Consider the following 26,039-nt stretch of genomic DNA (forward strand, 5'->3'; position numbering starts at 1 on the left):
TGTACTTTACTATTTTCACATTGTTATAAACTGTACATAGCCACAATATGATATTTGAAATGTCTCTATTTCTCTTAAACTTTTGTGAGTGTAATGTTTACTGTTTACGCCATTAGATTTTTTTATGGACCAAATTCGACACTCATTGACCTCCATACGAAAACTCCTCGCTTGCTGAGAGAAAGAAACGAAAGAATACCACCTCCTAGAGAAGACAGATTTTTGGCCGAGTTGTGCCAATGATGTGTTTTATACACGTCATTGAGTTAGGCCTCTCGCCTTGCTTCTTCCTCTTTGGTGGTGCTCTCGCTACGTCATGAAGAGAGAAATTCTCAGGCCGCATGTTGTGACAAAACACTCGCGCTTCACTGACAGCCACTCTTACCACTGATTTTAAGTTATTAGAAGACACATTCAGGTGGTTATCTGTTAATATACGTATAAATAAATAGACGAAAATGCCCAAGAAAGCAAAAGAAGATGCAGAATGGGAAGGAGAAGAGGGAGCAGCCCCACCAGCGGCGGCAGGTACCTAATTGTTAGCAGCTAAGCTAACGGTTACAACTGAATCCTTTCCAGCCACTGCACCACAGTTGTTAACGTTAGCTATTGTGCATCAATGTGATATTTCATTAACAAGTAGCTGTCCTGGCTGTCATATGATAGGGATTATTTTGACAAAAAGTGTGGCATTAGCGATGGTTAACTACCTAGAAACTACGTTAGCTAACTTGCTATCAATGTTTTGAAAATGATGCAATGCCATATGCATTCCTTGTAATTGTCAGACAAATGATTCCTTGTTCTCTACTTGACAGTCAAGTAACGTTAGAGACACACTTCAACATGTAAAAGGGGTCCTTTGCGGAAGAATAATCAACACAGGGTCATGGCTAGTTATGAATTTCTCATTCATTGAAGTCATGAAGGCTAGGTTAGCTCTGTCATAGCTCATATGCATTGTTAGAAGAACTGCTGTGTTGACCAAAGTCATTCTGAAAATGCGCCAGCCCCCGCTCCCCTTATAACGGGCTCCCCCTCTGGCTCATTCAGACCCTCTCTTTTGTCACTCCGTGCATCCATATGTTGATGACAAACTTAATAATTTTGTTACCTACATTTTCTCTCCCCTCTATAGAAAAATCAGTTAAGAAAGGAAAGAAGGATAAGAAGGGGAAGAAGAGTGTGAGTATACCTCTTTTGGTGATATTTTGAGTAGATTGAATGAGGTGAGAAAGAAAATGTAATTGTCGATGTGTGAACACGTTAAACAAAATGTATCAACATCTCTCATTGACTGTCACACTCTCTCACACAGTTCTTTGATGAGCTGGCCACAGATAACAAAAAAGAGGATGGACTTGTGGCGAAGGAGACTCAAGGAAAGCAGGTAATTGTTTTCCTTGACTAATACAGATTATCATATAGGTCATTTTCAGTTGGATTACTTATATTTGCAATACTGTATGTATCAATAACATGATATCCAGTGAAATGTTGTCATTAATAGGTCCACCTATTACATAATTGTTATGTTTCTTCCCTTCCCACCTAATTTGCTCTCTTGAAAGACAGAAGATGAGCTTGAAGAGGTTGGGGAGGTAGCCACTACTAGCCAGAGTGGTAGCTAGCTTGCAGTATTGAATCTCCAACATAGAAAATCATGATATATATATATTTTTAAATCGTGACCTATGTGTTTCGTGTGGTCCCTCCCTGCTAATACCTAACCCTAGTAGTTATCATGTAAACCTTCATGCCCATCTAATATAATCTCTCTTGCTCTCAGCCTCAGAAGAAAAAGAAAGACCGGCGGAAAGGTAAAGGTGGAGAGGGAGACGATGATGATGACGAGGATATGATGGAGAAACTGAAGAAGCTGTCAGTGCAAGCCAGCGAGGACGAGGAAGAGGAGGGTAAGTTAACTGCTTAGTAAGTATGTCAAACGTAAATTATGTATACATTTCAAGCTGGAAATGTGCGGAGTTGATAGCTTAGCTAGATTTTCATCAACTTCTTGCTCTCTCTCTTATTTCAGTTGTGGCCCCCAGAAAAGGCAAGGGAAATAAGGTGAGCGTGTTGTGCATGCAACAGTCTTGATCACTATATCTACAGTCTTAGCAGATTTGATCACTGTCCTATTCTATTACATTTTGAGGGGAGACTATGCTATAATCCACTTTTAAATTGTATTTGTTATTTTTGTTGTCTCAGGCCGGGAACATATTTGCAGCTCTCAGTCAGGGAGACAGTGATGGTGATGATGGAGTGGCTGGAGGGGAGGATGATAATGATGAAGAAGAGAGACGGATGAAGGTGTGTGGGGTTTGCTTCTTATGTTTATGTATCATGTTCTCTGACTTTGAATGTTGATTCTATTGATACTTTTTGTTTCAAAGGTCCAGGCAGCTCTATGAATGTGTTTATGTTTACTAATTCATCCATCCCTCCCCTCCTCGTATCGTTCTTTCCTTTTCTACTGTCTTCTCTTCTCTTTTGGATTTCATCACAGACTTACAATAAGACCTGCTACACATGTTCACATCCATATTCTTAGTGATTCCTAAATAAAAATTTAAATTGCATTTCATCTACATGCTTTGGACAAATTAGCATTGGCCAGAAAGGTTGGGGCTTGCAAGGCACTTAGAATCTAATGATTTGAATCAAGCATGTTATTTTTCTTCATAATGACATGGTGCTCTGGTGTAAGGACATGTCTAATATGAAGGAACTGGTGTATCTGTGTGCGTGTCCGTGCGTCTTTAATACTTTAACACAGGAGGTTGAGAAGGTGCAGAAGGGCAAGAAAAAAGATAAACCTAAGCCAAAAGCAAAGGTGGGTGATGGAATGTTTCTTCTCTTTCTGCACTCTTTTCCTTCCCTCTCCTTTCCCCTTTCTTCATACCCTTCGCCCCTGTGCCTGTCTGTTTCCCATCCAACAGGGTTGATAACAGAAGGCAGCACATTTTAAATGTTCACTAACACATTCCCCTCTCAATCCATTCCCTTTTATTCCACTCTACTCTTTGTTTGACGTCTTTCTCTTCGTACACCTCATATCTGCAGATCTAACCCACTGAGATACTCAATACAATAAAACCGTGTGAGTCTGATCTCACTTGTTCCCAGACATGGAGCCTCACTCTATTTTTACTACATAATACCAGGCTCCCTCTGATGATGAGGCGGAAGAGATGAAAGACAAGGATGAGAAAAAAGCTGTGAAAAAGAACAAGAACCCAGAGGCTAAAACAACACCCAAGGTCATGCTTCTGATTGGCTTGGTGGAATATTGCTTACACTTATCAAATCATTTTAGATCTACTGGAGTATCCAGAGAGTATTGATTTGCGATTCAGCATTATGTTGAGAACTAAATGAGAAACTCTCCTTTTCTCTTCCCATGTAGGCAACTGAGGAGGATGAAGCAGAGGAGGAGAAGCCTCAGCCGAAGAAAGGCAAGAAGGAACAGCCCAAGGTGAGTGAAGAGCTCTCTCTGGTGTTAACAACACAAACTTTGTTTAAAACTGTTTTCCTTTTGGAATGTAGGGATGGCATTCGATTGAAAAAAATAATATTGGGTTAGCGACGTATAGTGTGACCAAGTCCCAATACCCCCACCTGTAAACTGTCAAGAATGCAGGCCAATATAATGCATGGCCACAGTGTATGGGTCACAGTTACACTTAATGTCTTGTCAAGGTAGTTTCTGTAAAACCATAATGCTGTGTGACTTGTCCCATTCAGAGGATGAACAAACCTGCTCGCCCGCCTCGCAGCGAAGATGAAGAGGGTGGATGAAGACGACACAATGAAGGTGTGTTTTTATAGTCTAATCTGAGTCTGCTATATGGAAGGGTCATACATAGCATGTAGAGCCGCCATAGAACGCCTAACTCCCTCTCATAGAACTGTCTCTCCCTCTGTCTGCCTCCCTCTCTGCTGTCAGTGTGCTGAAGACGTGATCGCAGAGCAGGAGCAGGAGAAAGGTGACGACCCCTTTGCCAACATGAGCAAGAAGGAGAAGAAGAAGAAAAAGAAAATGGTAACCAGTCTATACATACACTACCGGTCAAAAGTTTTAGAACACCTACTCATTCAAGGGTTTTTCTTTATTTGTACTATTTTCTACATTGTAGAATAGTAGTGAAAATGTCAAAGCTATGAAATAACACATATGGAATCATGTAGAAACCAAAAAAGTGTTAAACAAATCTAAATATATTTTATATTTGAGATTCTTCAAATAGCCACCCTTTGCTTTGATGACAGCTCTGTACACTCTTGGCATTCTCTCAACCAGCTTCACCTGGAATGCTTTTCTAAAAGTCTTGGCGTTCCCACATATGCTGAGCATTTGTTGGCTGCTTTTCCTTCACTCTGCGGTCTGACTCATCCCAAACCATCTCAATTGGGTTGAGGTCGGGTGATTGGGGAGGCGAGGACGTCATCTGATGCAGCACTCCATCACTCTCCTTATTGGTAAAATAGCCCTTACACAGCCTGGAGGTGTGTTGGGTCATTGTCCTGTTGAAAAACAAATGATAGTCCCACTAAGTGCAAACCAGACGGGATGGTGTTTCGCTGCAGAATGCTATGGTAACCATGCTGGTAAAGTGTGCCTCGAATTCTAAATAAATCAGACAGTGTCACCAGCAAAGCACCCCCACACAATAACACCTCCTCCTCCATGCTTTTACGGTAGGAAATACACATGCAGAGATCATCCGTTCACCCATACCACGTCTCACAAAGACATGGCGGTTGGAAACGAGAATCTCCAATTTGGACTCCAGACCAAAAGACAAATTTCCACCTGTCTAATGTCCATTGCTCGTGTTTCTTGGCCCAAGCAAGTCTCTTCTTCTTGTTGGTGTCCTTTAGCAGTGGTTTCTTTGAAACAATTTGACCATGAAGGCCTGATTCACAGTCTCCTCTGAACAGTTGATATTGAGATGTGTCTGTTACTTGAACTCTGAAGCATTTATTTGGGCTGCAATCTGAGGTGCAGTTAACTCTAATGAATTTATCCCTGCAGCAGAGATGACTCTGGGTCTTCCTTACCTGTGACGGTAAGTTTCATCATAGCCAGTTTCATCATAGCGCTTGATGGTTTTTGCGACTGTACTTTAAGAAACTTTCAAAGTTCTTGAAATGTTCTGCATTGACTGACCTTCATGTCTTAAAGTAATGATGGACTGTCGTTTCTCTTTGCTTATTTCAGCTGTTCTTGCCATAATATGGACTTGGTCATTTACCAAATAATCTTCTGTATACCCCCCCACCCCACCTCATCACAACACAACACAACAGATTGACTCCATAGCTTTGAGAAGGAAAGGCATTCCATAAATTTACTTTTAACAAGGCACACCTGTTAATTGAAATGCATTCCAGGTGACTACATCATGAAGCTGGTTGAGAGATTGCAAAGTGTGTGCAAAGCTGTCAACAAGGCAAATCAAATCAAAGTTTATTTGTCACGTGTGCCGAATACAACAGGTGTAGTAGACCTTACAGTGAAATGCTTACTTACAGGCTAGTAGGTAGGTAAAGAAATAAAACAACAGTAAAAAGACAGGCTATATACAGTAGCGAGGCTATAAAAGTAGCGAGGCTACATACAGACTCGGGTTAGTCAGGCTGATTGAGGTAGTATGTACATGTAGATATGGTTAAAGTGACTATGCATATATGATGAACAGTGAGTAGCAGTAGCGTGAAAGAGGGGGTGGTGGGTGGGACACAATGCAGATAGCCCGGTTAGCCAATGTGCGGGAGCACTGGTTGGTCGGCACAATTGAGGTAGTATGTACATGAATGTATAGTTAAAATGACTATGTATATATGATGAACAGAGTAGCAGCAGCGTAAAAAGAGGGGTTGGGGGGGCACACAATGCAAATATTCCGGGTAGCCATTTGATTACCTGTTCAGGAGTCATATGGCTTGGGGGTAAAAACTGTTGAGAAGCTTTTTTGTCCTAGACTTGGCACTCCGGTACCGCTTGCGGTAGTAGAGAGAACAATCTGTGGCTGGGGTATTTGACCATTTTTAGGGCTTTCCTCTGACACCGCCTGGTGTAGAGGTCCTGGATGGCAGGCAGCTTAGCCCCAGTGATGTACTGGGCCGTACGCACTACCCTGTAGTGCCTTGTGGTCAGAGGCTGAGCAATTGCCGTACCAGGCAGTGATGCAACCAGTCAGGATGCTCTCGATGTTGCAGCTGTAGAACCTTTTGAGGATCCCAGGACCCATGCCAAATCTTTTTGTTTCTTGAGGGGGAATAGGCTTTGTTGTGCCCTCTTCACGACTGTCTTGGTGTGTTTGGACCATTCTAGTTTGTTGTTGATGTGGACACCAAGGAACTTGAAGCTCTCAACCTGCTCCACTACAGCCCCGTCGATAAGAATGGGGACGTGCTCGGTCCTCCTTTTCCTGTAGTCCACAATCATCTCCTTTGTCTTGATCACGTTGAGGGAGAGGTTGTTGTCCTGGTACCACACGGCCAGGTCTCTGACCTCCCTATAGGCTGTCTCGTCGTTGTCGGTGATCAGGCCTACCACTGCTGTGTCATCAGCAAACTTAACGATGGTGTAGGAGTCGTGCCTGGCCATGCAGTCGTGGGTGAACTGGGAGTACAGGAGGGCACTGAGCACGCAACCCTGGGGAGCTCCAGTGTTGAGGATCACCGTGGCAGATGTGTTGCTACCTACCCTGACGGCCCGTCAGAAAGTCCAGGATCCAGTTGCAGAGGGAGGTGTTTAGACCCAGGATCCTTAGCTTATTGATGAGCTTTGAGGGTACTATGGTGTTGAACGCTGAGCTGTAGTCAATGAATAGCATTCTCACATAAGTGTTCCTTTTGTCCAGGTTGGAAAGGGCAGTGTGGAGTGCAATAGAGATTGCATCATCTGTGGATCTGTGGATTTTGGGCACAGGGACTATGGTGGTCTGCTTGAAACATGTTGGTATTACAGACTCAATCAGGGACATGTTGAAAATGTCAGTGAAGACACCTGCCAGTTGGTCAGCACATGCCCGGAGCACACGTCCTGGTAATCCGTCTGGCCCCGCAGCCTTGTGTATGTTGACCTGTTTAAAGGTCATACTCACGTCGGCTACGGAGAGCGTGATCACACAGTCGTCTGGAACAGCTGATGCTCTCATGCATGCCTCAGTGTTTCTTGCCTCGAAGCGAGCATAGAAGTGATTTAGCTCGTCTGGTAGGCTCGTGTCACTGGGCAGCTCGCGGCTGTGCTTCCCTTTGTAGTCTGTAGTAGTTTGCAAGCCTTGCCACATAAGACGAGCGTCCGAGCCAATGTAGTATGATTCAATCTTAGCCCTGTATTGACGCTTTGCCTGTTTGATGGTTCGTCGCAGGGCATAGCAGGATTTCTTGTTAGAGTCCCGCACCTTGTAAGCGGCAGATCTACCCTTTATCTCAGTGCGAATGTTGCCTGTAATCCATGGCTTCTGGTTGGGGTACAGTCACTGTGGGGACGACGTCCTCGATGCACTTATTGATAAAGCCAGTGACTGATGTGGTGTACTCCACAATGCCATCGGAAGAATCCCGGAACATGTTCCAGTCTGTGATAGCAAAACAGTCCTGTAGTTTAGCATCTGCTTCATCTGACCACTTTTTTATAGAGCTGGTGCTTCCTGTTTTAATTTTGGCTTGTAAGCAGGAATCAGGAGGATGGAGTTGTAGTTGGATTAACCAAATGGAGGGCGAGGGAGAGGTTTGTACGCGTCTCTGTGTGTGTACAGGTGATCTAGAATTATTTTCCCTCTGGTTGCACATTTAACATGTTGATGGAAATTTGGTAGAACTGATTTAAGTTTCCCTGTATTAAAGTCTCCAGCCACTAGGAGCGCCGCCTCTGGGTGAGTGGTTTCCTGTTTGCTTATTTCCTTATACAGCTGACTAAGTGCGGTGTTAGTGCCAGCATCTGTCTGTGGTGGTAAATAAACATCCAACGAAAGTATAGCTGAAAACTCTCTAGGCAGGTAGTGTTGCCTTCAATTTATCACAATATACTCTACTTCAGGCGAGCAAAATCTAGAGACTTCCTTAGATTTCGTGCTTGCCGGTGCTTGCCCTCGTCTTACCGGAGTGTGCTGTTCTAGCTTGCCGGTGCAGCGTATAGCCCGCTAGCTGAATATCCATGTCGTCATTCAGCCACGATTTCGTGAAACATAGGATATTACAGTTTTTGATGTCCTGTTGGTAGGATATTCGTGGTCGTACCTCGTCTAGTTTATTGTCCAATGATTGCACGTTGGTGAGTAGTATTGACGGTAACGGCAGCTTTCCCACTCGCCTTTTCCGGGTCCTGACCAGGCATCCGGCTCTTTGTCCTTTGTACCTGCGTCGCTTCCTCTTGCAAATAACGGGGATGTTGGCCCTGTCGGGTGTTTGGAGAATGTCCTGTGTGTCTTGCTTGTTGAACAAAAAATCTTTGTATAATCCGAAGTGAGTGATCGCTGTCCTGATATTCAGAAGCTCTTTTGCCGCAAGATACGGTTGCAGAAACATTATGTACAAAATAAGTTATAAATAACACGAAAACCCCCCACATAATAGCACAATTGGTTGGGCGCCCGTAAAACTGCTGCCATTTCTTCCGGCGCCATTGTCTGGGTGGCTATTTGAAGAATCTCAAATATAAAGTATATTTTGATTTAACACTTTTTTGGTTACTACATGATTCCATATGTGTGTTGATGTCTTCACTCGTATTCTACAATGTAGAAAATTGTACAAATAAAGAAAAACCCTTGCATTAGTAGGTGTTCTAAAACCTTAGTGTACCTTACCGGTAGTGTATGCTCGACCAGACACAGAAGAAGCTTTTTATTCGTTGGAAGTGTGTGTCCATGCCTCTGTGTTTTATAGATAGAATATGAGAAGCAGGTGGCCAGTGTGCGTGCTGCCAACGCCATCGAGGGCGATTTCTCAGTGTCCCAGGCTGAGTTGTCTTCCAGGCAGGCCATGCTGGAGAACGCATCAGATATCAAGGTGACCTGACCGTCTCAACTCTTCTAGTGTTACTTTATTCTAAAGAATTAAGTGAAAAGTTAATAGAACATAGTTCTTGAATACTGAAGAAAATTTATTAAATGTTTCTAAGTAGACAGTATGAGGTAGTCCCTTCAACCATTCTATACTGTAGAAAAGGGAAAAGGGATGGGCAACTTTGATGGGGGTGTGGGCCACAAAACCCCATGGGCAGAGAAGATTTTTCAGTTTTATAACTAATTTCCTGTAATTCTACACATTTTGCCATTGGGTGGAGAGAAATGTTTTGAATATGATATCTGATTGGGACTGACTAACAAAATCAATGGGGGCACCCCGGACGTTAATTCGACCATGATAGTACGTTTAGATAGGCGGACAGGTATGTCAGCTAACATTTTTTAGATTTGCTGACTGACTTACTATCAGTGACTGACATAAGAGAAAAACTGCTAATGCACAACCACATTTTGAAATTGCACCTTGTGTATTCTACTGCTCTAACTTGTAACAGTAAGTTGACACCCCAACTGAGTTCCTAATTAAAAGCAAAAATGGAAATTGATCTGAGGGCCTTCGGGCTGCCAGTTGCCCATCCTGCCTGCAGAATGTCAAGTGGGAATCCATGAAGTTCTATGAGTATCAGAGTTCACCTGTAGGGGTTTCAGTGTTTTAATGTCTCCCTCAGCTGGAGAGGTTCAGTATATCAGCTCACGGGAAGGAGCTGTTTGTCAACGCAGATCTCCTGGTGGTGGCAGGAAGACGCTACGGTCTGGTTGGACCTAACGGGAAGGGGAAGACCACTCTCCTGAAACATATTGCCAACAGAGCTCTCAGTATCCCTCCTAACATCGACGTGCTGCTCTGTGAGCAAGGTATTTCACTTGCCCTCTGAAGAATACCCACCCACCCCATCATACCCTTCTCTCTCTGTCTCCCTCTCATCATCTATCTGTTTGCATGTCTTTTGTCCCTACCCCCTGTCTCAACACTCCTCTCTCTACTCCTCTTCTCCCTTCACCCCAACCCTCTCTAACACCCTATGTCTCTCTCCATAGAGGTGATAGCTGATGACACACCGGCGGTCCAGGCTGTGTTGAAGGCAGACACGAGGCGTCTGAAGCTCCTAGAAGAGGAGAGACAACTCCAGGCTCTGCTGGAGAAAGGAGAAGACAGCGTGGCTGAGAGACTGGACAAGGTTTGGTGAAGTATTATAATGAAACCCTAATGCCTAGTTAAATAAAATAAAAACAATTTATAAAATAAAGTTAGATCTGCCTGGCGAAATATCCACTTCCTAATTTCTATAATAATGTATTGGATACACCGTTTTTTAATTCAGACTGTGGTAACATACTTTGGAGTTATTGTCTCTTAGGCTGCATTGAGACAGAAATGTAATATCTGTCAATAGACTAAGACACTGCTTGTCTACATATTGTGTGTCCGTCTCAACCAGGTCTATGAGGAGTTGAGGATTATTGGGGCAGCAGCAGCGGAGGCTAAAGCCCGTCGTATCCTGGCTGGTCTCTCCTTCACCCCAGAGATGCAGAATCGAGCTACCAAGAAGTTCTCTGGAGGCTGGAGGATGAGAGTCTCACTTGCCAGGTAAGACTTTTTTGGAAATCCAGGTGTAGGATCTTAATTTGATCACTCTTTTGTTGCTGAGAATTTGAAATCCAGATGAGTTTCATGATTTCAATAAATTCACTGAAAACCCACACTATCACATGGTTATTAACAGTATCGCACTTTTCATGTAACCCAGTTTTGGCCAGCTAATAGCATAACCACCAATCAAGCAACATTATGGACTTAACATTCAAATCCTGTTGCTGTAGGATTATTTTACCGTGACAACATAGGTCAAATGAAGATCCTATATCTGTAGACCCCCTAGCCCTGCTTAGGCACTTATATAGATCTGAAAGGATTTGATTTAGAGATTTTAGCTATATGGCAATTGCTTCAATTGTTTTTTTCTTTAGCTACTTTTTTAAAAGTGCATTTTTGCAGAGTCACTTTTAGAGATAATAAAACAAAAGCATAACAGAGATAAAAACAGCAGTGAAAACTCTAACCTAAGCTTCCTGTGGCTCTCTCTCCTACCAGAGCTCTGTTCATGGAGCCCACCCTGCTGATGCTGGATGAGCCCACCAATCATCTTGACCTCAACGCTGTCATCTGGCTCAACAAGTAAGGGCACACCACACACAGTCTTTTACATAAATATAATTTATTTCACAGGGACAGGACACAGTGATAGGCCACACAACATGCAGCTGCTTACTCAATGGGTCTCCTTTCAGCCCTGCATCTGTGAATGATACACTACAGTGGCTAATATATCAATCTCTCCACCTAGCTACCTTCAGGGCTGGAAGAAGACTCTCCTCATCGTGTCTCACGACCAGAGTTTCCTGGACGATGTGTGTACTGACATCGTTCACCTGGACAACCAGAAACTTTATTACTACAGAGGGAACTACTGTGAGTATTAGCTATGTACATTCTTTCTCCTTCCCCACAAACTGTTAGCCTGGAAATACTTCAACACAACAAAAAACGTATTTCTCTCAAATGTTGTGTACAAATGTGTTTATATCCCTGTTAGTGAGCATTTCTCCTTTACTAAGATAATCCATCCACCTGACAGGTGTGGCATATCAAGAAGCTGATTCAACAGCATGATCATTACACAGGTGCACCTTGTGCTGGGGGCAATAAAAGGTCACTCTAAAATGTGCAGTTTTGTCACACAACACAATGCTGCAGATGTCTCAAGTTGAGGGAGCATGCAATTGGCATGTTGACTGCAGGAATATCTACCAGAGCTGTTGCCAGAGCATTGAATGATAATTAACATAAGCCCATAACGCTCTACCATAACGTCGTTTTAGAGAATTTGGCCGTACGTCCAACCGGCCTCACAACCGCAGACCATGTGTAACCACGCCAGCCCAGGACCTCCACATCTTCACCTGCGGGTTCGACTGAGACCAGCCACCCGGACAGCTGATAAAACTGTAGGTTTGCACAGCCAAATAATTTCTGCACAAACCGTCTCAGGGAAGATCATCTGCGTGCTCGTTGTCCTCACCAGGTTCTTGACCTGACTGCAGTTCAGGGGCATAACCGACTTCTGTGGGCAAATGCTCACCTTAGATGACCACTGGCACGCTAGAGAAGTGTTCTCTTCACAGATGAATCCCTGTTTCAACTGTGCCGGGCAGATGGAAAACAGTGTGTTTGGAGTTGTATGGGCGAGAGGTTTGCTGATGTCAATGTTACGAACAGAGTACCCCGTGGTGGCAGTGTGGATATGGTATGGATAGGCATTAGCTACGAACACAATTGCATTTTATCGATGGCAATGTGAACGCTCAGAAATACTGAAGGCCCATTGTCGTGCCATTCATCCACCTCCATCACCTCACTGATAATGCATGGCCCCATGTCGCAATCTACACAATTCCTAGAAACGGAAATTGTCCCCGTTCTTCCATGGCCTGCATACCAGACATGTCACCCATTGACCAACGCTTGGGATGCTCTGGATCGACGTGTGTTCCAGTTCCAGCCAATATCCAGCAACTTCGCACAGCCATTGAAGAAGAGTGGGACAACATTCCACAGGCCACAATCAACAGCCTGATCAACTCAATGCGAAGGAGATGTGTCGCTGCATGAGGCAAATAGTGGTCACACCAGATACTGACTGGTTTTCTGATCCACACCCCTACTTTTTTTTTAAGGTATCTTTGACCAACAGATGCATATCTGTATTCCCAGTCCTGTGAAATCCATTGATTAGGGCCTAATGAACTGTAACTTGGTAAAATCTTTGAAATTGTCGTATGTTGCATTTTTTGTGTGTGTTCTATTAATGTAGAACATGTATCTGATCTCTCCAGGAGTAGCATCAGTTGTATTTTGCATGCTAGAGGCATCTAACCCTCACACTTGTCTTTTTCGACTGGCACTGACTTAGTTGATAACCACTTTATTGACACAAAATGTACTTAATACAACTGAGATTTGGTTATTTATGACTGAGCTATGTCTCACCTAGCTATCTTAAGATGAACTGTTGCACTACATCTGGGTAAGAGTGTCTGCTAATTTACTAAAATGTATTTTTCACTCTGTCTCCCTCAGTGACGTTTAAGAAGATGTACGTTCAGAAGCAGAAGGAGCTCCAGAAACAGTACGACAAACAGGAGAAGAAGCTCAAGGATCTCAAGGCTGGAGGGAAGTCCACCAAACAGGCTGTAAGTTTAGTTCAGCTACCTCTGTTTAGACATGGTTCTACCTGGATCTGTCTGTCAGTCTCTCTGTACTTCTCCTATCATCCACTGTTTTCTGTCTATCTCTCTAGGAGAAGCAGACTAAGGAAACCTTGACCAGGAAGCAGGCGAAGGGAAAGAAGAAGGGAGGGGTGGAAGAGGAGAGTCAGGAAGCAACAGAGCTGCTCAAACGACCCAAAGAGTACACTGTCAAATTCACCTTCCCCAACCCCCCTTCTCTCTCTCCTCCCATCCTCGGACTGCACAGTGAGTTCTCCCCCTCTCTTTTTTCTCTTCCTCTCTTTCTTTGTATATCCCTGTTAACCCTCCGCTCTCTGTCTGTCTCAGGTGTGGACTTTGCCTTTGAGGGACACAAACCTCTCTTCAAGAATGTGGACTTTGGTATCGACATGGAGACTAGAAGTATGGAGAAATTATTTCTGTTTGAAAACCTGGGCCATGTCATTAGCCTCCATACTATACCTGACACCTCTTTATCCTTGTTCAGTTTGTATAGTTGGACCCAATGGAGTCGGGAAGAGTACCCTACTACTACTTCTCACTGGCAGGTTAAATCCAGTGAGTTTGCCTCCAAACAAAAACAACAGAAGTATCCTTACAAATGAAAATACGGCATCTGCTTTTTCACTGATGTCTGTGTGTCAGACTAAATGTGTGTTGATTTGCCTTTCAGATCAAGGGGGAGATGAGAAAGAACCATCGGCTGAAGGTGGGCTTCTTTAACCAGCAGTATGCTGACCAGCTGAACATGGAGGAGGCAGCTACAGAGTACCTCCAGAGGAACTTCAACCTGCCCTACCAGGACAGCAGGAAGTGTCTGGGCCGCTTCGGACTGGAGAGTCACGCACACACCATCCAGATCTCCAAGCTATCAGGTTAGGATTAGAAACATGCATGCACACACATGTGCAAACACGCACACCATCATCCATTGTCAATGTGTTTATGTTCCTCTCCATCCAGGTGGTCAGAAAGCCCGAGTGGTATTCGCTGAGCTGGCCTGTCGGCAACCTGACGTTCTCATCCTGGATGAGCCTACTAACAACCTGGACATTGAGTCGATCGATGCCTTATCAGAAGCGATCAATGAGTACAAAGGAGGTATGTACACAAATATGAGAGGCTGTTTGATTTTGAGGGTATCTTTTGTTTAAATGTAGGATCAGAAAGTAACCTCAGATATGGGTAGTGGTGGCCAATGTTCCCTCTAATTGTTTTCAGCACTGAGCAAATTTCAGGTCTGCTGAGCACAAACTTGAACGTTGTGAAAATTCTGTGTAACTTCTGGCGCGCGTTTACTGTGAACACTGAGGCTGTACCTGCTTTAAGCTACAGTTTTAATAGTGGCCAATTAGGCTACTGTGGCTATTTGATCATAATGTGGGCCTATCAGAGTGGCCTACCATTTAAAAATAGAAAATGCATAATATCCCATAATATATTAACATGGAAATAGCTGTTCTATCATTCATTCTACAGTAGCAGCCAATGTGTGGTGTTAAATGTAGGCCTACATTCCATGAGACTTTTGGAAAGAAAACATGTAAGGATTGACATTAACCTGTTTATCCACTTGTCCTTCAGACAAGGTGACTGAAACAAATTGATGCAAGAAACAACTTTACAAAAATCTAAACGCAACATGCAACGATTTCAAAGATTTTACTGAGCTGTAGTTCATATTAGGAAATCAGTCAATTGAAATGAATTAATTAGGCCCTAATCTATGGATTTCACAGGACTGGGAATACAGATATGCATCTGTTGGTCACAGATACCTTAAAGAAAAGGTAGGGGCGTGGATCAGAAAACCAGTCAGTATCTGGTGTGACCACCATTTCCCTCATGCAGCGTGTCACATCTCCTTCACGTAGATTTGATCAGGCTGTTGATTGTGGAATGTTGTCCCACTCCTCTTCAATGGCTGTGCGAAGTTGCTGGACATTGGCGGGAACTGGAACACGCTGTCTTACACGTCGATCCAGAGCATGCCAAACATGCTCAATGGGTAACATTGGGTAACAGAGTATGCAGGGCATGGAAGAACTGGGACATTTTCAGCTTCCAGGAATTGTGTACAGATCCTTGAGACATGGGGCCATGCATTATCATGCTGAAACATGAGGTGATGACAGCGGATGAATGGCACAACAACGGGCCTCAAGATCTCGTCACGTTATCTCTGTGCATTCAAATTGCCATCGATAAAATGCAATTGTGTTCATTGTCTGTAACTTATGCCTGCCCATACCTTAACCCCATCCCTCCCATGGGGCACTCTGTTCAGTACGTTGATATGAGCAAACCGCTCGCCCACACGACACCATACACCTGGTCTGCGGTTGTGAGACCGGTTGGACGTACTGCCAAATTTTCTAAAACAATGTTGGAGACAGCTTATGGTAGAGAAAAGGACATTCAATTCTCTGGCAACAGCTCAGGCGGATATTCATGCAGTCAGCATGTCAAGTTGAGGGAGAGTGCAATTGGCATCTGTGGCATTGTGTTGTGAGACAAAACTGCATGTTTTTGTGGCTTTTTATTGCCCCCAGCACAAGGTACACCTGTGTAATAATGCTGTATAATAATCAGCTTCTTGATAATCCATCCACCTGACAAGTGTGGATTATCTTGGCTAAGGAGAGATGCTCACTAACAGGGATATAAACACATTTGTGCCCAAAATGAGAGAAATAGGCTTTTTGTGCGTATAGAACATTTCTGGTATCTTTTATTTCAGCTCATGAAACATGTTGCGTTTATACACTGCTCAAAAAAATAAAGGGAACACTTAAACAACACAATGTAACTCCAAGTCAATCACACTTCTATGAAATTAAACTGTCCACTTAGGAAGCAACACTGATTGACAATAAATTTCACATGCTGTTGTGCAAATGGAATAGACAAAAGTTGGAAATTATAGGCAATTAGCAAGACACCCCCAAAAAAGGAGTGATTCTGCAGGTGGTGACCACAGACCACTTCTCAGTTCCTATGCTTCCTGGCTGATGTTTTGGTCACTTTTGAATGCTGGCGGTGCTTTCACTCTAGTGGTAGCATGAGACGGAGTCTACAACCCACACAAGTGGCTCAGGTAGTGCAGTTCATCCAGGATGGCACATCAATGCGAGCTGTGGCAAAAAGGTTTGCTGTGTCTGTCAGCGTAGTGTCCAGAGCATGGAGACGCTACCAGGAGACAGGCCAGTACATCAGGAGACGTGGAGGAGGCCGTAGGAGGGCAACAACCCAGCAGCAGGACCGCTACCTCCGCCTTTGTGCAAGGAGGTGCACTGCCAGAGCCCTGCAAAATGACCTCCAGCAGGCCACAAATGTGCATGTGTCAGCATATGGTCTCACAAGGGGTCTGAGGATCTCATCTCGGTACCTAATGGTAGTCAGGCTACCTCTGGCGAGCACATGGAGGGCTGTGCGGCCCCACAAAGAAATGCCACCCCACACCATGACTGACCCACCGCCAAACCGGTCATGCTGGAGGATGTTGCAGGCAGCAGAACATTCTCCACGGCGTCTCCAGACTCTGTCACGTCTGTCACATGTGCTCATGTGCTCAGTGTGAACCTGCTTTCATCTGTGAAGAGCACAGGGCGCCAGTGGCGAATTTGCCAATCTTGGTGTTCTCTGGCAAATGCCAAACGTCCTGCACGGTGCTGGGCTGTAAGCACAACCCCCACCTGTGGACGTCGGGCCCTCATACCACCCTCATGGAGTCTGTTTCTGACCGTTTGAGCAGACACATGCACATTTGTGGCCTGCTGGAGGTCATTTTGCAGGGCTCTGGCAGTGCACCTCCTTGCACAAAGGCGGAGGTAGCGGTCCTGCTGCTGGGTTGTTGCCCTCCTACGGCCTCCTCCACGTCTCCTGATGTACTGGCCTGTCTCCTGGTAGCGCCTCCATGCTCTGGACACTACGCTGACAGACACAGCAAACCTTTTTGCCACAGCTCGCATTGATGTGCCATCCTGGATGAACTGCACTACCTGAGCCACTTGTGTGGGTTGTAGACTCCGTCTCATGCTACCACTAGAGTGAGAGCACCGCCAGCATTCAAAAGTGACCAAAACATCAGCCAGGAAGCATAGGAACTGAGAAGTGGTCTGTGGTCACCACCTGCAGAATCACTCCTTTTTTGGGGGTGTCTTGCTAATTGCCTATAATTTCCACCTTTTGTCTATTCCATTTGCACAACAGCATGTGAAATTTATTGTCAATCAGTGTTGCTTCCTAAGTGGACAGTTTGATTTCACAGAAGTGTGATTGACTTGGAGTTACATTGTGTTGTTTAAGTGTTCCCTTTATTTTTTTGAGCAGTGTATTTCTGTTCAGTGTAAAATGAATTATTACCATACTGTTATTACAGAGAATCAGACAAATTATGCTACCCTCTGCCGATTGACTACTTAGCTTATTCAAGCCTGTCTCAAAATACAACACTGCTCTTTACCTAACTTGCTTTTCAAAGATGGCTAGAAATGCACACTTTTGTGCTCTTGTAGGAAGCAACCACTGCCCCATTGTTGACTAGAAATTAGCTATAACTGGGCTAATAACTCACTAGCAAAGAATATGTGAATATGAACAAATGTACACCCCTGGCTACATGCAGCTCTTGCTTTGAGCTCAAAACAAGCGCATCTACTCTCGACCACTCATGCTGTAAACACAGTCGAGTTAAAAGTAAATGGCAATGGTCTATTTGCATATAGGGATACTGAGGTCTGATTGGTTATGGCACACCGGTTTGTGTAAAGTATAGGCCTGAATCGTGTCTGTCAATGCAATAGAATCCGACTGCAATGTGCTCTGCCTACAATAAAATCTATTGCATTGTTCGTTTTGTTTCGATATGTTGATTTGATCACAATTCGCACAGTAGAGGGAAATGTGTTAACTAGTTTTCCCCTTTGAACTTTGGTGGTGGCATAAATAAAATGTCTGTCAACATCAAACATATAATTAGCATGCTGCTGATAGTGCCTTTTGGTAGACTCTTCTGACCGTGTTTCTCATATGTAACATGTTCATTCCTTGCTGTTGTCCCTCCATAGCGGTTATCATTGTGAGCCACGATGCCCGGCTGATCACTGAGACAGCCTGTCAGCTGTGGGTGGTGGAGGACCGGTCTGTCAACCAGATAGACGGGGACTTCGAGGACTACAAACGGGAGGTCCTGGAATCACTGGGGGAGACCCTGGTCCACAAGGTCAAAGAGTGACCTACCTACTGCAGAAACAGGGCTCTATTGGCACTCTATTCCCTGTACTGCACCATTTTCCACCAGAGCACTATGGGTCCTGGTCAAATACTGCACTATGTAGGGAATAGGGTGCCATTTTGAACAGACCCCAGGAGGAAATAGAAATGTAATGCAAAATAACCTACCACTGAAGCTGGCCATGTCATCAGTTCAGTGCTGGAGTGCATCTCGATAGTCTAAAGTGGCTTTGTTTCCTTGTCTCTCCTGATTGTACACCACTTATTTGAATAAGCATCATGGCTGAAGTCTCCCAAATCAGTTTATTCAAAGAAAGGTGTGGCAAGGAAGCCATGTTAAGAGTATTGAGAATACACCCCTGGTGTACTGCAGTATCCTCTCCGCCTATGATATGCATACATTTTCTTTAGTCTAATTTGCCACCTTGCCCCCCTCCAAACAACTGTATATCTGAAAAGATAGGGTGTGATTTGGAATTCAGAATTTGACTGGACAAGTGGGCATGTCTCACCCAGGTGACAATGGGACAGAAAGAGCAATATGCTGAAGTATTTCTATTATAGAGGAAATGGCAATACATTACCACTGGATTCACACATGTAGAAACCAAGCTCTTATTAACTGGGAATAAACATGTTGACACCTGTATGATCAAGTATTTACTACAGACAAAAAGGCAATTAAATAAATGGATTTTGCATCTTAATGTCTTTATTGTACAACTTGTCTCTGAATATTAAACATTGAGCATAGATTACAGATTTCTCATGTACATGAGCTGATACTTCACGTATCAGTCATCCTGTTGTAGTTACTTTACCTCTACACACATATATACACACAGTAGAATTAGGAAGTTTCCATACACCTTGGCCAAATACATTTAAACTCAGTTTCACAATTCCTGACATTTAATACTAGTAAAGATTCCCTGTCTTAGGTCAGTTAGGATCACCACTTTATTTTAAGAATGTGAAATGTCAGAATAATAGTAGAGAATGATTTCTTTCTTTCATCACATTCCCAGTGGGTTAGAAGTTTACATACACTCAATTAGTATTTGGTAGCATTGCCTTTAAATTGTTTAACTTAGGTCAAACATTTCGGGTAGCCTTCCACAAGCTTCCTACAATAAGGTGGTTGAATTTTGACCCATTCCTCCTGACAGAGCTGGTGTAACAGTCAGATTTGTAGGCCTCCTTGCTCACACACGCTTTTTCAGTTCTGCCCACAAATGTTCTATAGGATTGAGGTCAGGGCTTTGTGATGGCCACTCCAATACCTTGACCTTGTCCTTAAGCCATTTTGCCACAACTTTGGAAGTATGCTTGGGGTCATTATCCATTTGGAAGACCCATTTGCGACCAAGCTTTAACTTCCTGACTGACGTCTTGAGATGTTGCTTCAATATTTCCACATTTTTCCTCATGCCATCTATTTTGTGAATTGCACCAGTCCCTCCTGCAGCAAAGCACCCCCAAACATGATGCTACCACCCCCATGCTTCACGGTTGGGATGGTGTTCTTTGTCTTGCAAGCATCCACCTTTTTCCTCCAAACATGGTCATTATGGCTAAACAGTTCTATTTTTGTTTCATCAGACCAGAGGACATTTCTCCAAAAAGTACGATCTTTGTCCCCATGTGCAGTTGCAAACCGTAGTCTGGCATTTTTATGGCGGTTTTTGAGCAGTGGCTTCTTCCTTGCTGAGAGGCCTTTCAGGTTATGTCGATATAGGACTCGTTTTACTGTGGATATAGATACTTTGTACCTGTTTCCTCCAGCATCTTCACAATGTCCTTTGCTGTTCTGGGATTTATTTGTACTTTTCGCACCAAAGTACATTCATCTCTAGGAGACAGAACGCATCTCCTTCCTGAGCGGTATGATGGCTGCGTGGTCCCATGGTGTATATACTTGCTCCCAAGGATGAACCAGACTTGTGGAGGTTTACATTTTTTTGGCTGATTTCTTTTGATTTTCCCATGATGTCAAGCAAAGAGGCACTGAGTTTGAAGGTAGGCCTTGAAATACATCCACAGGTACACCTCCAATTGACTCAAATTATGTAAATTAGCCTATCAGAAACTTCTAAAGCCATGACATCATTTTCTGGAATTTTCCAAGCTGTTTAAAGGCACAGTCAACTTAGTGTATGTAAACTTCTGACCCACTGGAATTGTGATACAGTGAATTATAAGTGAAATAATCTGTCTGTAAACAATTGTTGAAAAATTACTTGTGTCATGCACAAAGTAGATGTAAGCATTTCACTGTTAGTCTACACTGGTTGTTTACAAAGTATGTGACAAATACAATTAGATTTTAAGTTGTAGCCTGTGAGGATAAGTGGCTGGAATGAATCAGTGATCTGTGACATGTTTTAGCAATACTCTCCCAAAAGCAATTAAAGCGATATTGCCATGAAAACAATATTTTATAACTTGTTTTAAAGCTGCAATATGTAACTTTTAGTGCGACCTGACCAAATTCACAGAAATGTGAATCTGTCACTCGCTGAAAGCAAGTCCAAGAAGCAGTAATATGTTCTGTGCGCTATTTCTATGCTTAAGTTTACTTTTAGCATCTTGGTTTTGTACACCATCTGAAAATACAATATCTTTGGTTATGGAAAAGATTTCACACTGCAGTTTAGATGGTACAATGATTCTTTACACTATACTTGCTTGTCACAAACTGAAATTAGACAAACTATTAGAATTTTAGCAACCAGGAAATGTCAGAGCGATTTCTGCATAGTGCATCTTTAAAACTTGCTCGTAAAAAGTGTTGGTTTTGAACCAGATGTTACTTTATGCAGGACTGTTTTCATCACTTAAACACCTATTGGCAGCCTCTCAGATTCCTGGCTGTGTCAACTCATCATTCATCAAATCAAAGACAACTTATTTCGATGAAACCAGCAAGCATTTAGATAACACCTACTGAATTCAGCATTGTTGATTCAGATTCATTCATAGAATTGTATACACATGACATAAATAGAAACCATCTAACCTGTCCGTGTGGGGTCATACACAACGCCTGTATTCGGGCTTATGAACTGTTGCAGCAGCTTCACATTCTGCAGAAAGACAATGGTCCATTGCTTACCAAACATAACATTGAATAGCTTGTTAAATCAACCTAACGAAATCAAAGGTAATACCATCTATTTTCACATTTCTCATAATGATTGTGTGTGTATATATGCCATGAGTAAATGTGAGAGACCAAACCTGATAGTGGATGATGGTGTCTCAACAAATTGGACAAGGGTTCCCACATATCCTGTCTCCTCTGAAGAAAACAAAACAGAAATAGTGATTAGAGTTTGTTTTTTTTCTTCACCTTTATTTAACCAGGTAAGCCAGTTGAGAACAAGTTCTCATTTACAACTGCGTCCTGGCCAAGACAAAGCAAACGTACAGTCAATAACAATAGAAAAATCTATATACAGTGTGTGTAAACGTAAGATTAGGGAGGTAGGGCAATAAATAGGCTATAGTGGAGAAATAATTACAATTTAGCATTAACACTGGAGTGATAGATGTGCAGATGATGATGTGCAAGTAGAGATACTGGGGTGCAAAAGATAAAAAATAAATAACAATATGGGGATGAGGTAGTTGGGTGGGCTGTGTACAGGTGCAGTGATCGGTAAGCTGCTCTGACAGCTGATGCTTAAAGTTAGTGAGGGAGATATAAGACTCCAGCTTCAGTGATTTTTGCAATTCGTTCCAGTCATTGGCTGCAGAGAACTGCTGGCGGCCAAAGGAGGAGTTGGCTTTGGGGATAACCTGTGAAATATACTTGCTGGAGCGCGTGCTCGGGTGGGTGTTGCTATGGTGACCAGTGAGCTGAGATAAGGCCAGGCTTTACCTAGCAAAGACTTATAGATGACCCTGGAGCCAGTGGGTTTGGCGACGAATATGAAGCGAGGGCCAGCCAACGAGAGCATACAGGTCGCAGTGGTGGGTAGTATATGGGGCTTTGGTGACAAAACGGATAGCACTGTGATAGACTACATCCAATTTGCTGAGTAGAGTGCTGGAGGTTTTTTTGTAAATGACATCCCCGAAGTCAAAGATCGGTAGGATAGTCAATTTTACGAGGGTATGTTTAGCAGCATGAGTGAAGGAGGCTTTGTTGCGAAATAGGAAGCCGATTCAAGATTTAATTTTGGATTGGAGATACTTAATGTGAGTCTGGAAGGAGAGTTTACAGTCTAACCAGACACCTAGGTATTTGTAGTTGTCCACATATTCTAAGTTAGAACCGTCCAGAGTAGTGATGCTAGTCGGGCAGGCGGGTGCGGGCAGCGATCGGTTGAAAAGCATGCATTTAGTTTTACTATCATTTAAGAGCAGTTGGAGGCCACGGAAGGAGTGTTGTATGGCATTGAAGCTCGTCTGGAGGTTTGTTAATAACACAGTGTCCAAAGAAGGGCCCGAAGTATACAGAATGGTGTCGTCTGCGTTGAGGTGGATCAGAGAATCACCAGCAGCAAGAGCGACATCATTGATATATACAGAGAAAAGAGTCGGCCCGAGAATTGAACCCTGTTGCACCCCCATAGAGACTGCCAGAGGTCCGGACAACAGGCCCTCCGATTTGACACACTGAACTCTATCTGTGAAGTAGTTGGTGAACCAGGCAAGGCAGTCATTTGAGAAACCAAGGCTGTTGAGTCTGCCGATAAGAATGTAGTGATTGACAGAGTCGAAAGCCTTGGCCAGGTCGATGAAGACGGCTGCACAGTACTGTCTTTTATCGATTGCGGTTCTGATATCGTTTAGGACCTTGAGCGTGGCTGAGGTGCATCCATGACAAGCTCGGAAACCAGATTGCATAGCGGAGAAGGTATGGTGAGATTCGAAATGGTCGGTGATCTGTTTGTTAACTTGGCTTTCAAAGACTTAGAAAGGCAGGGCAGGATGGATATAGGTCTATAACAGTTTGGGTCTAGAGTGTCTCCCCCTTTGAAGAGAGGATGACCGCAGCAGCTTTCCAATCTTTAGGGATCTCAGACGATACGAAAGAGAGGTTGAACAGGCTAGTAATAGGGGTTGCAACAATTGCGGTGGATAATTTTAGAAAGAGGGACAAGATTGTCTAGCCGAGCTGATTTGTAGGGGTCCAGATTTTGCAGCTCTTTCAGAACATCTGGATTTGGGTGAAGGAGAAGCGGGGGGGGGGGGGGGGGGGGCAGCCAGGTGGAAAGCATGGCCAGCCCTAGAAAAATGCTTATTGAAATTCTCGATTATCGTGGATTTATCGGTGGTGAGTGTTTCCTAGCCTCAGTGCAGTGGGCAGCTGGGAGGAGGTACTCTTATTCTCCATGGACTTTACAGTGTCCCAAAACGTTTTGGAATTTGTGCTACAGGATACAAATTTCTGTTTGAAAAAGCTAGCCTTTGCTTTCCTAACTGACTGTGTATATTGGTTCCTAACTTCCCTGAAAATGTTGCATATTGTGGGGGCTATTCGATGCTAATGCATAATGCCACAGGATGTTTTCGTGCTGGTCAAGGGCAGTCAAGTCTGGGGTGAACCAAGGGCTATATCTGTTCTTAGTTCTACATTTTTTGAATGGGGCATGCTTATTTAAGATGGTGAGGAAAGCACTTTTAAAGAATAACCAGGCATCCTCTACTGACGGGATGAGGTCAATATCATTCCAGGATACCCAGGCCAGGTCGATTAGAAAGGCCTGCTCGCTGAAGTGTTTTACGGAGCGTTTGACCGCGGACCCATTACGGACACGGGCAATGAGGCAGTGATCGCTGAGATCCTGGTTGAAGACCGCAGAGGTGTATTTAGAGGGCAAGTTGGTCAGGATGATATCTATGAGGGTGCCCGTGTTTACGGATTTGGGGTTTTACCTGGTAGGTTCCTTGATAACTTGTGTGAGATTGAGGGCATCTAGTTTAGATTGTAGGATGGCTGGGGTGTTAAGCATATCCCAGTTTAGGTCACCTAACAGTACGAACTCGTGTGACTGTCTGTCTGGTGGAGAATATAATAATAATATGGAGTTACATAGCCTAACACAGAGCAGACAGCATCATGGTAGATATCCTCTGATTATCTGTGTACTCTCCAAAAAAGCCTAGACAATAACTCGGAGAGCTGCCACAAGTCTCCAGGTCTCAGGCAAGGTTACAGAACCACCACTGTTACACCTACAATGCAAGTCTTGCGTGTCTTCTGAGGGAGAATCCCTCCTTTCTGGTTCCTCTTTAGTCAGACCACACTGGACTTGTCCATAGCGCTCTATGTACTCTAGAAATAGGACAGGTAGACAGACACAAAGTCAATGGTCACAGATATGAATGGATTAACAGTAATTAATTACACTCCATTGAGCATGCTTTCTAGGGCAGGAACAAGGAGTAGGCTTATTCTGGTTCCAAAGAACCATCCCTTAAACAGCAGAGTGCATAGAAAACAGCAGAGTGCATAGAAAATACATACAATCTCTAATACCTCATACCTTTGCTCTCCAGGTAGCCCCATGGTCTGTCCTTGCCACAGCAGCGTCACTGGGGATTTCAGGTTAGGCTGCAGTGCACAGAGAGAGGCTGGACTTCACACTTGGAAACACAGCCTGGGTCCAACGCCTGACAGGTAACCTCTTTGGAAGCTAGAAACCAAACAAATACAGTGACTGTCAGTCAAATCATCAAGTGCAAAACTTCAAATATAGTGTACTGTACAGTCCACAAGTCAATGACGCTAATACATTTGCATAGACTATGGTTCTATGTGACACATATTACGGGGGTTGTATTGGATGATGTACAGTGAAGATGCAATATGCATACGCAGTACACAAGGTACTGGTCAGGTACTGGTATGTAGATCACTATGTTGCAAGCGAAAGCTGTAACTTCGCTAGCTTTAACTGGCCAGTGTTTATTAACCGACGGTAACGTTAGCTCGGTCACTGTTTCGTGATCTGATAATCTGTGTAACGTATGTGTAGAGCGGAAGTACTAGCTTTCGTATATCTGACACACTATAGAAAATAATTGTCAAATATCTTATTCTGCCGAAAAATCTGTAAAAGTAAAGGATACACACGGCATAAAATCCTTCCAACGCCTGGTATGGACGCTGCCATTTTGCCTTTCACAACTGAGGGTGGAAAGGTTACAGGTGAAAGACCAAGTAGCACATTATTTATCGTTGTGATTGGCCAAAGACTCTCCTTTTGTACTTCAATTCATTTATTTTATGAATTTTAGTTAATTATTAATTGTATCATTTTAAATTAAACGCAAGGTTTTGATTATGTCCGCTTGTGTGGCAGGCTACCCGATTTGCATCGCAGCCATTTTGTAGAAATATTATAATCGAAATTATTCCCAAATGTGATATTATAACTCAATACAATAACAATATTTTGTGAGTTACCACTGATACTCATTCAACTTTGTTTAGATAAGCAACAATAGACTTGGGAC

At 43.5% G+C, this 26,039-nt stretch overlaps 1 protein-coding gene and 1 long non-coding RNA gene across 3 annotated transcripts; one reads left to right on the plus strand and one right to left on the minus strand.

Moving 5' to 3' along the window:
- Nucleotides 1–277: 277 nt before the first annotated feature.
- LOC139559438 (ATP-binding cassette sub-family F member 1-like) lies at nucleotides 278–19,276 on the plus strand. Its single transcript, XM_071375473.1, is given in 25 exon segments — nucleotides 278–528; nucleotides 1,139–1,185; nucleotides 1,319–1,390; nucleotides 1,790–1,916; nucleotides 2,039–2,070; nucleotides 2,215–2,316; nucleotides 2,783–2,839; nucleotides 3,171–3,266; nucleotides 3,413–3,481; nucleotides 3,751–3,794; nucleotides 3,796–3,820; nucleotides 3,953–4,048; nucleotides 8,905–9,027; nucleotides 9,716–9,902; nucleotides 10,086–10,225; nucleotides 10,487–10,635; nucleotides 11,140–11,223; nucleotides 11,393–11,517; nucleotides 13,186–13,298; nucleotides 13,406–13,580; nucleotides 13,662–13,736; nucleotides 13,822–13,892; nucleotides 14,008–14,209; nucleotides 14,298–14,435; nucleotides 18,404–19,276. Coding segments are annotated over 25 exon segments (2,586 nt in total). The 5' UTR covers nucleotides 278–458; the 3' UTR covers nucleotides 18,571–19,276.
- LOC139559439 (uncharacterized) lies at nucleotides 19,260–25,759 on the minus strand. 2 transcript variants are annotated; one of them, XR_011671759.1, is made up of 5 exons: nucleotides 25,657–25,759; nucleotides 25,067–25,216; nucleotides 24,760–24,855; nucleotides 21,810–21,870; nucleotides 19,260–21,655 (listed from the first exon to the last, which is right to left on the minus strand). It is a non-coding gene; the product is annotated as an uncharacterized lncRNA (long non-coding RNA). The 2 variants fall into 2 exon arrangements; XR_011671758.1 differs by having other exon boundaries at nucleotides 25,067–25,718.
- Nucleotides 25,760–26,039: the final 280 nt, after the last annotated feature.

This window comes from Salvelinus alpinus, chromosome 29, assembly GCF_045679555.1.
Source record: "Salvelinus alpinus chromosome 29, SLU_Salpinus.1, whole genome shotgun sequence".
Classification (NCBI taxonomy): domain Eukaryota; kingdom Metazoa; phylum Chordata; class Actinopteri; order Salmoniformes; family Salmonidae; genus Salvelinus; species Salvelinus alpinus.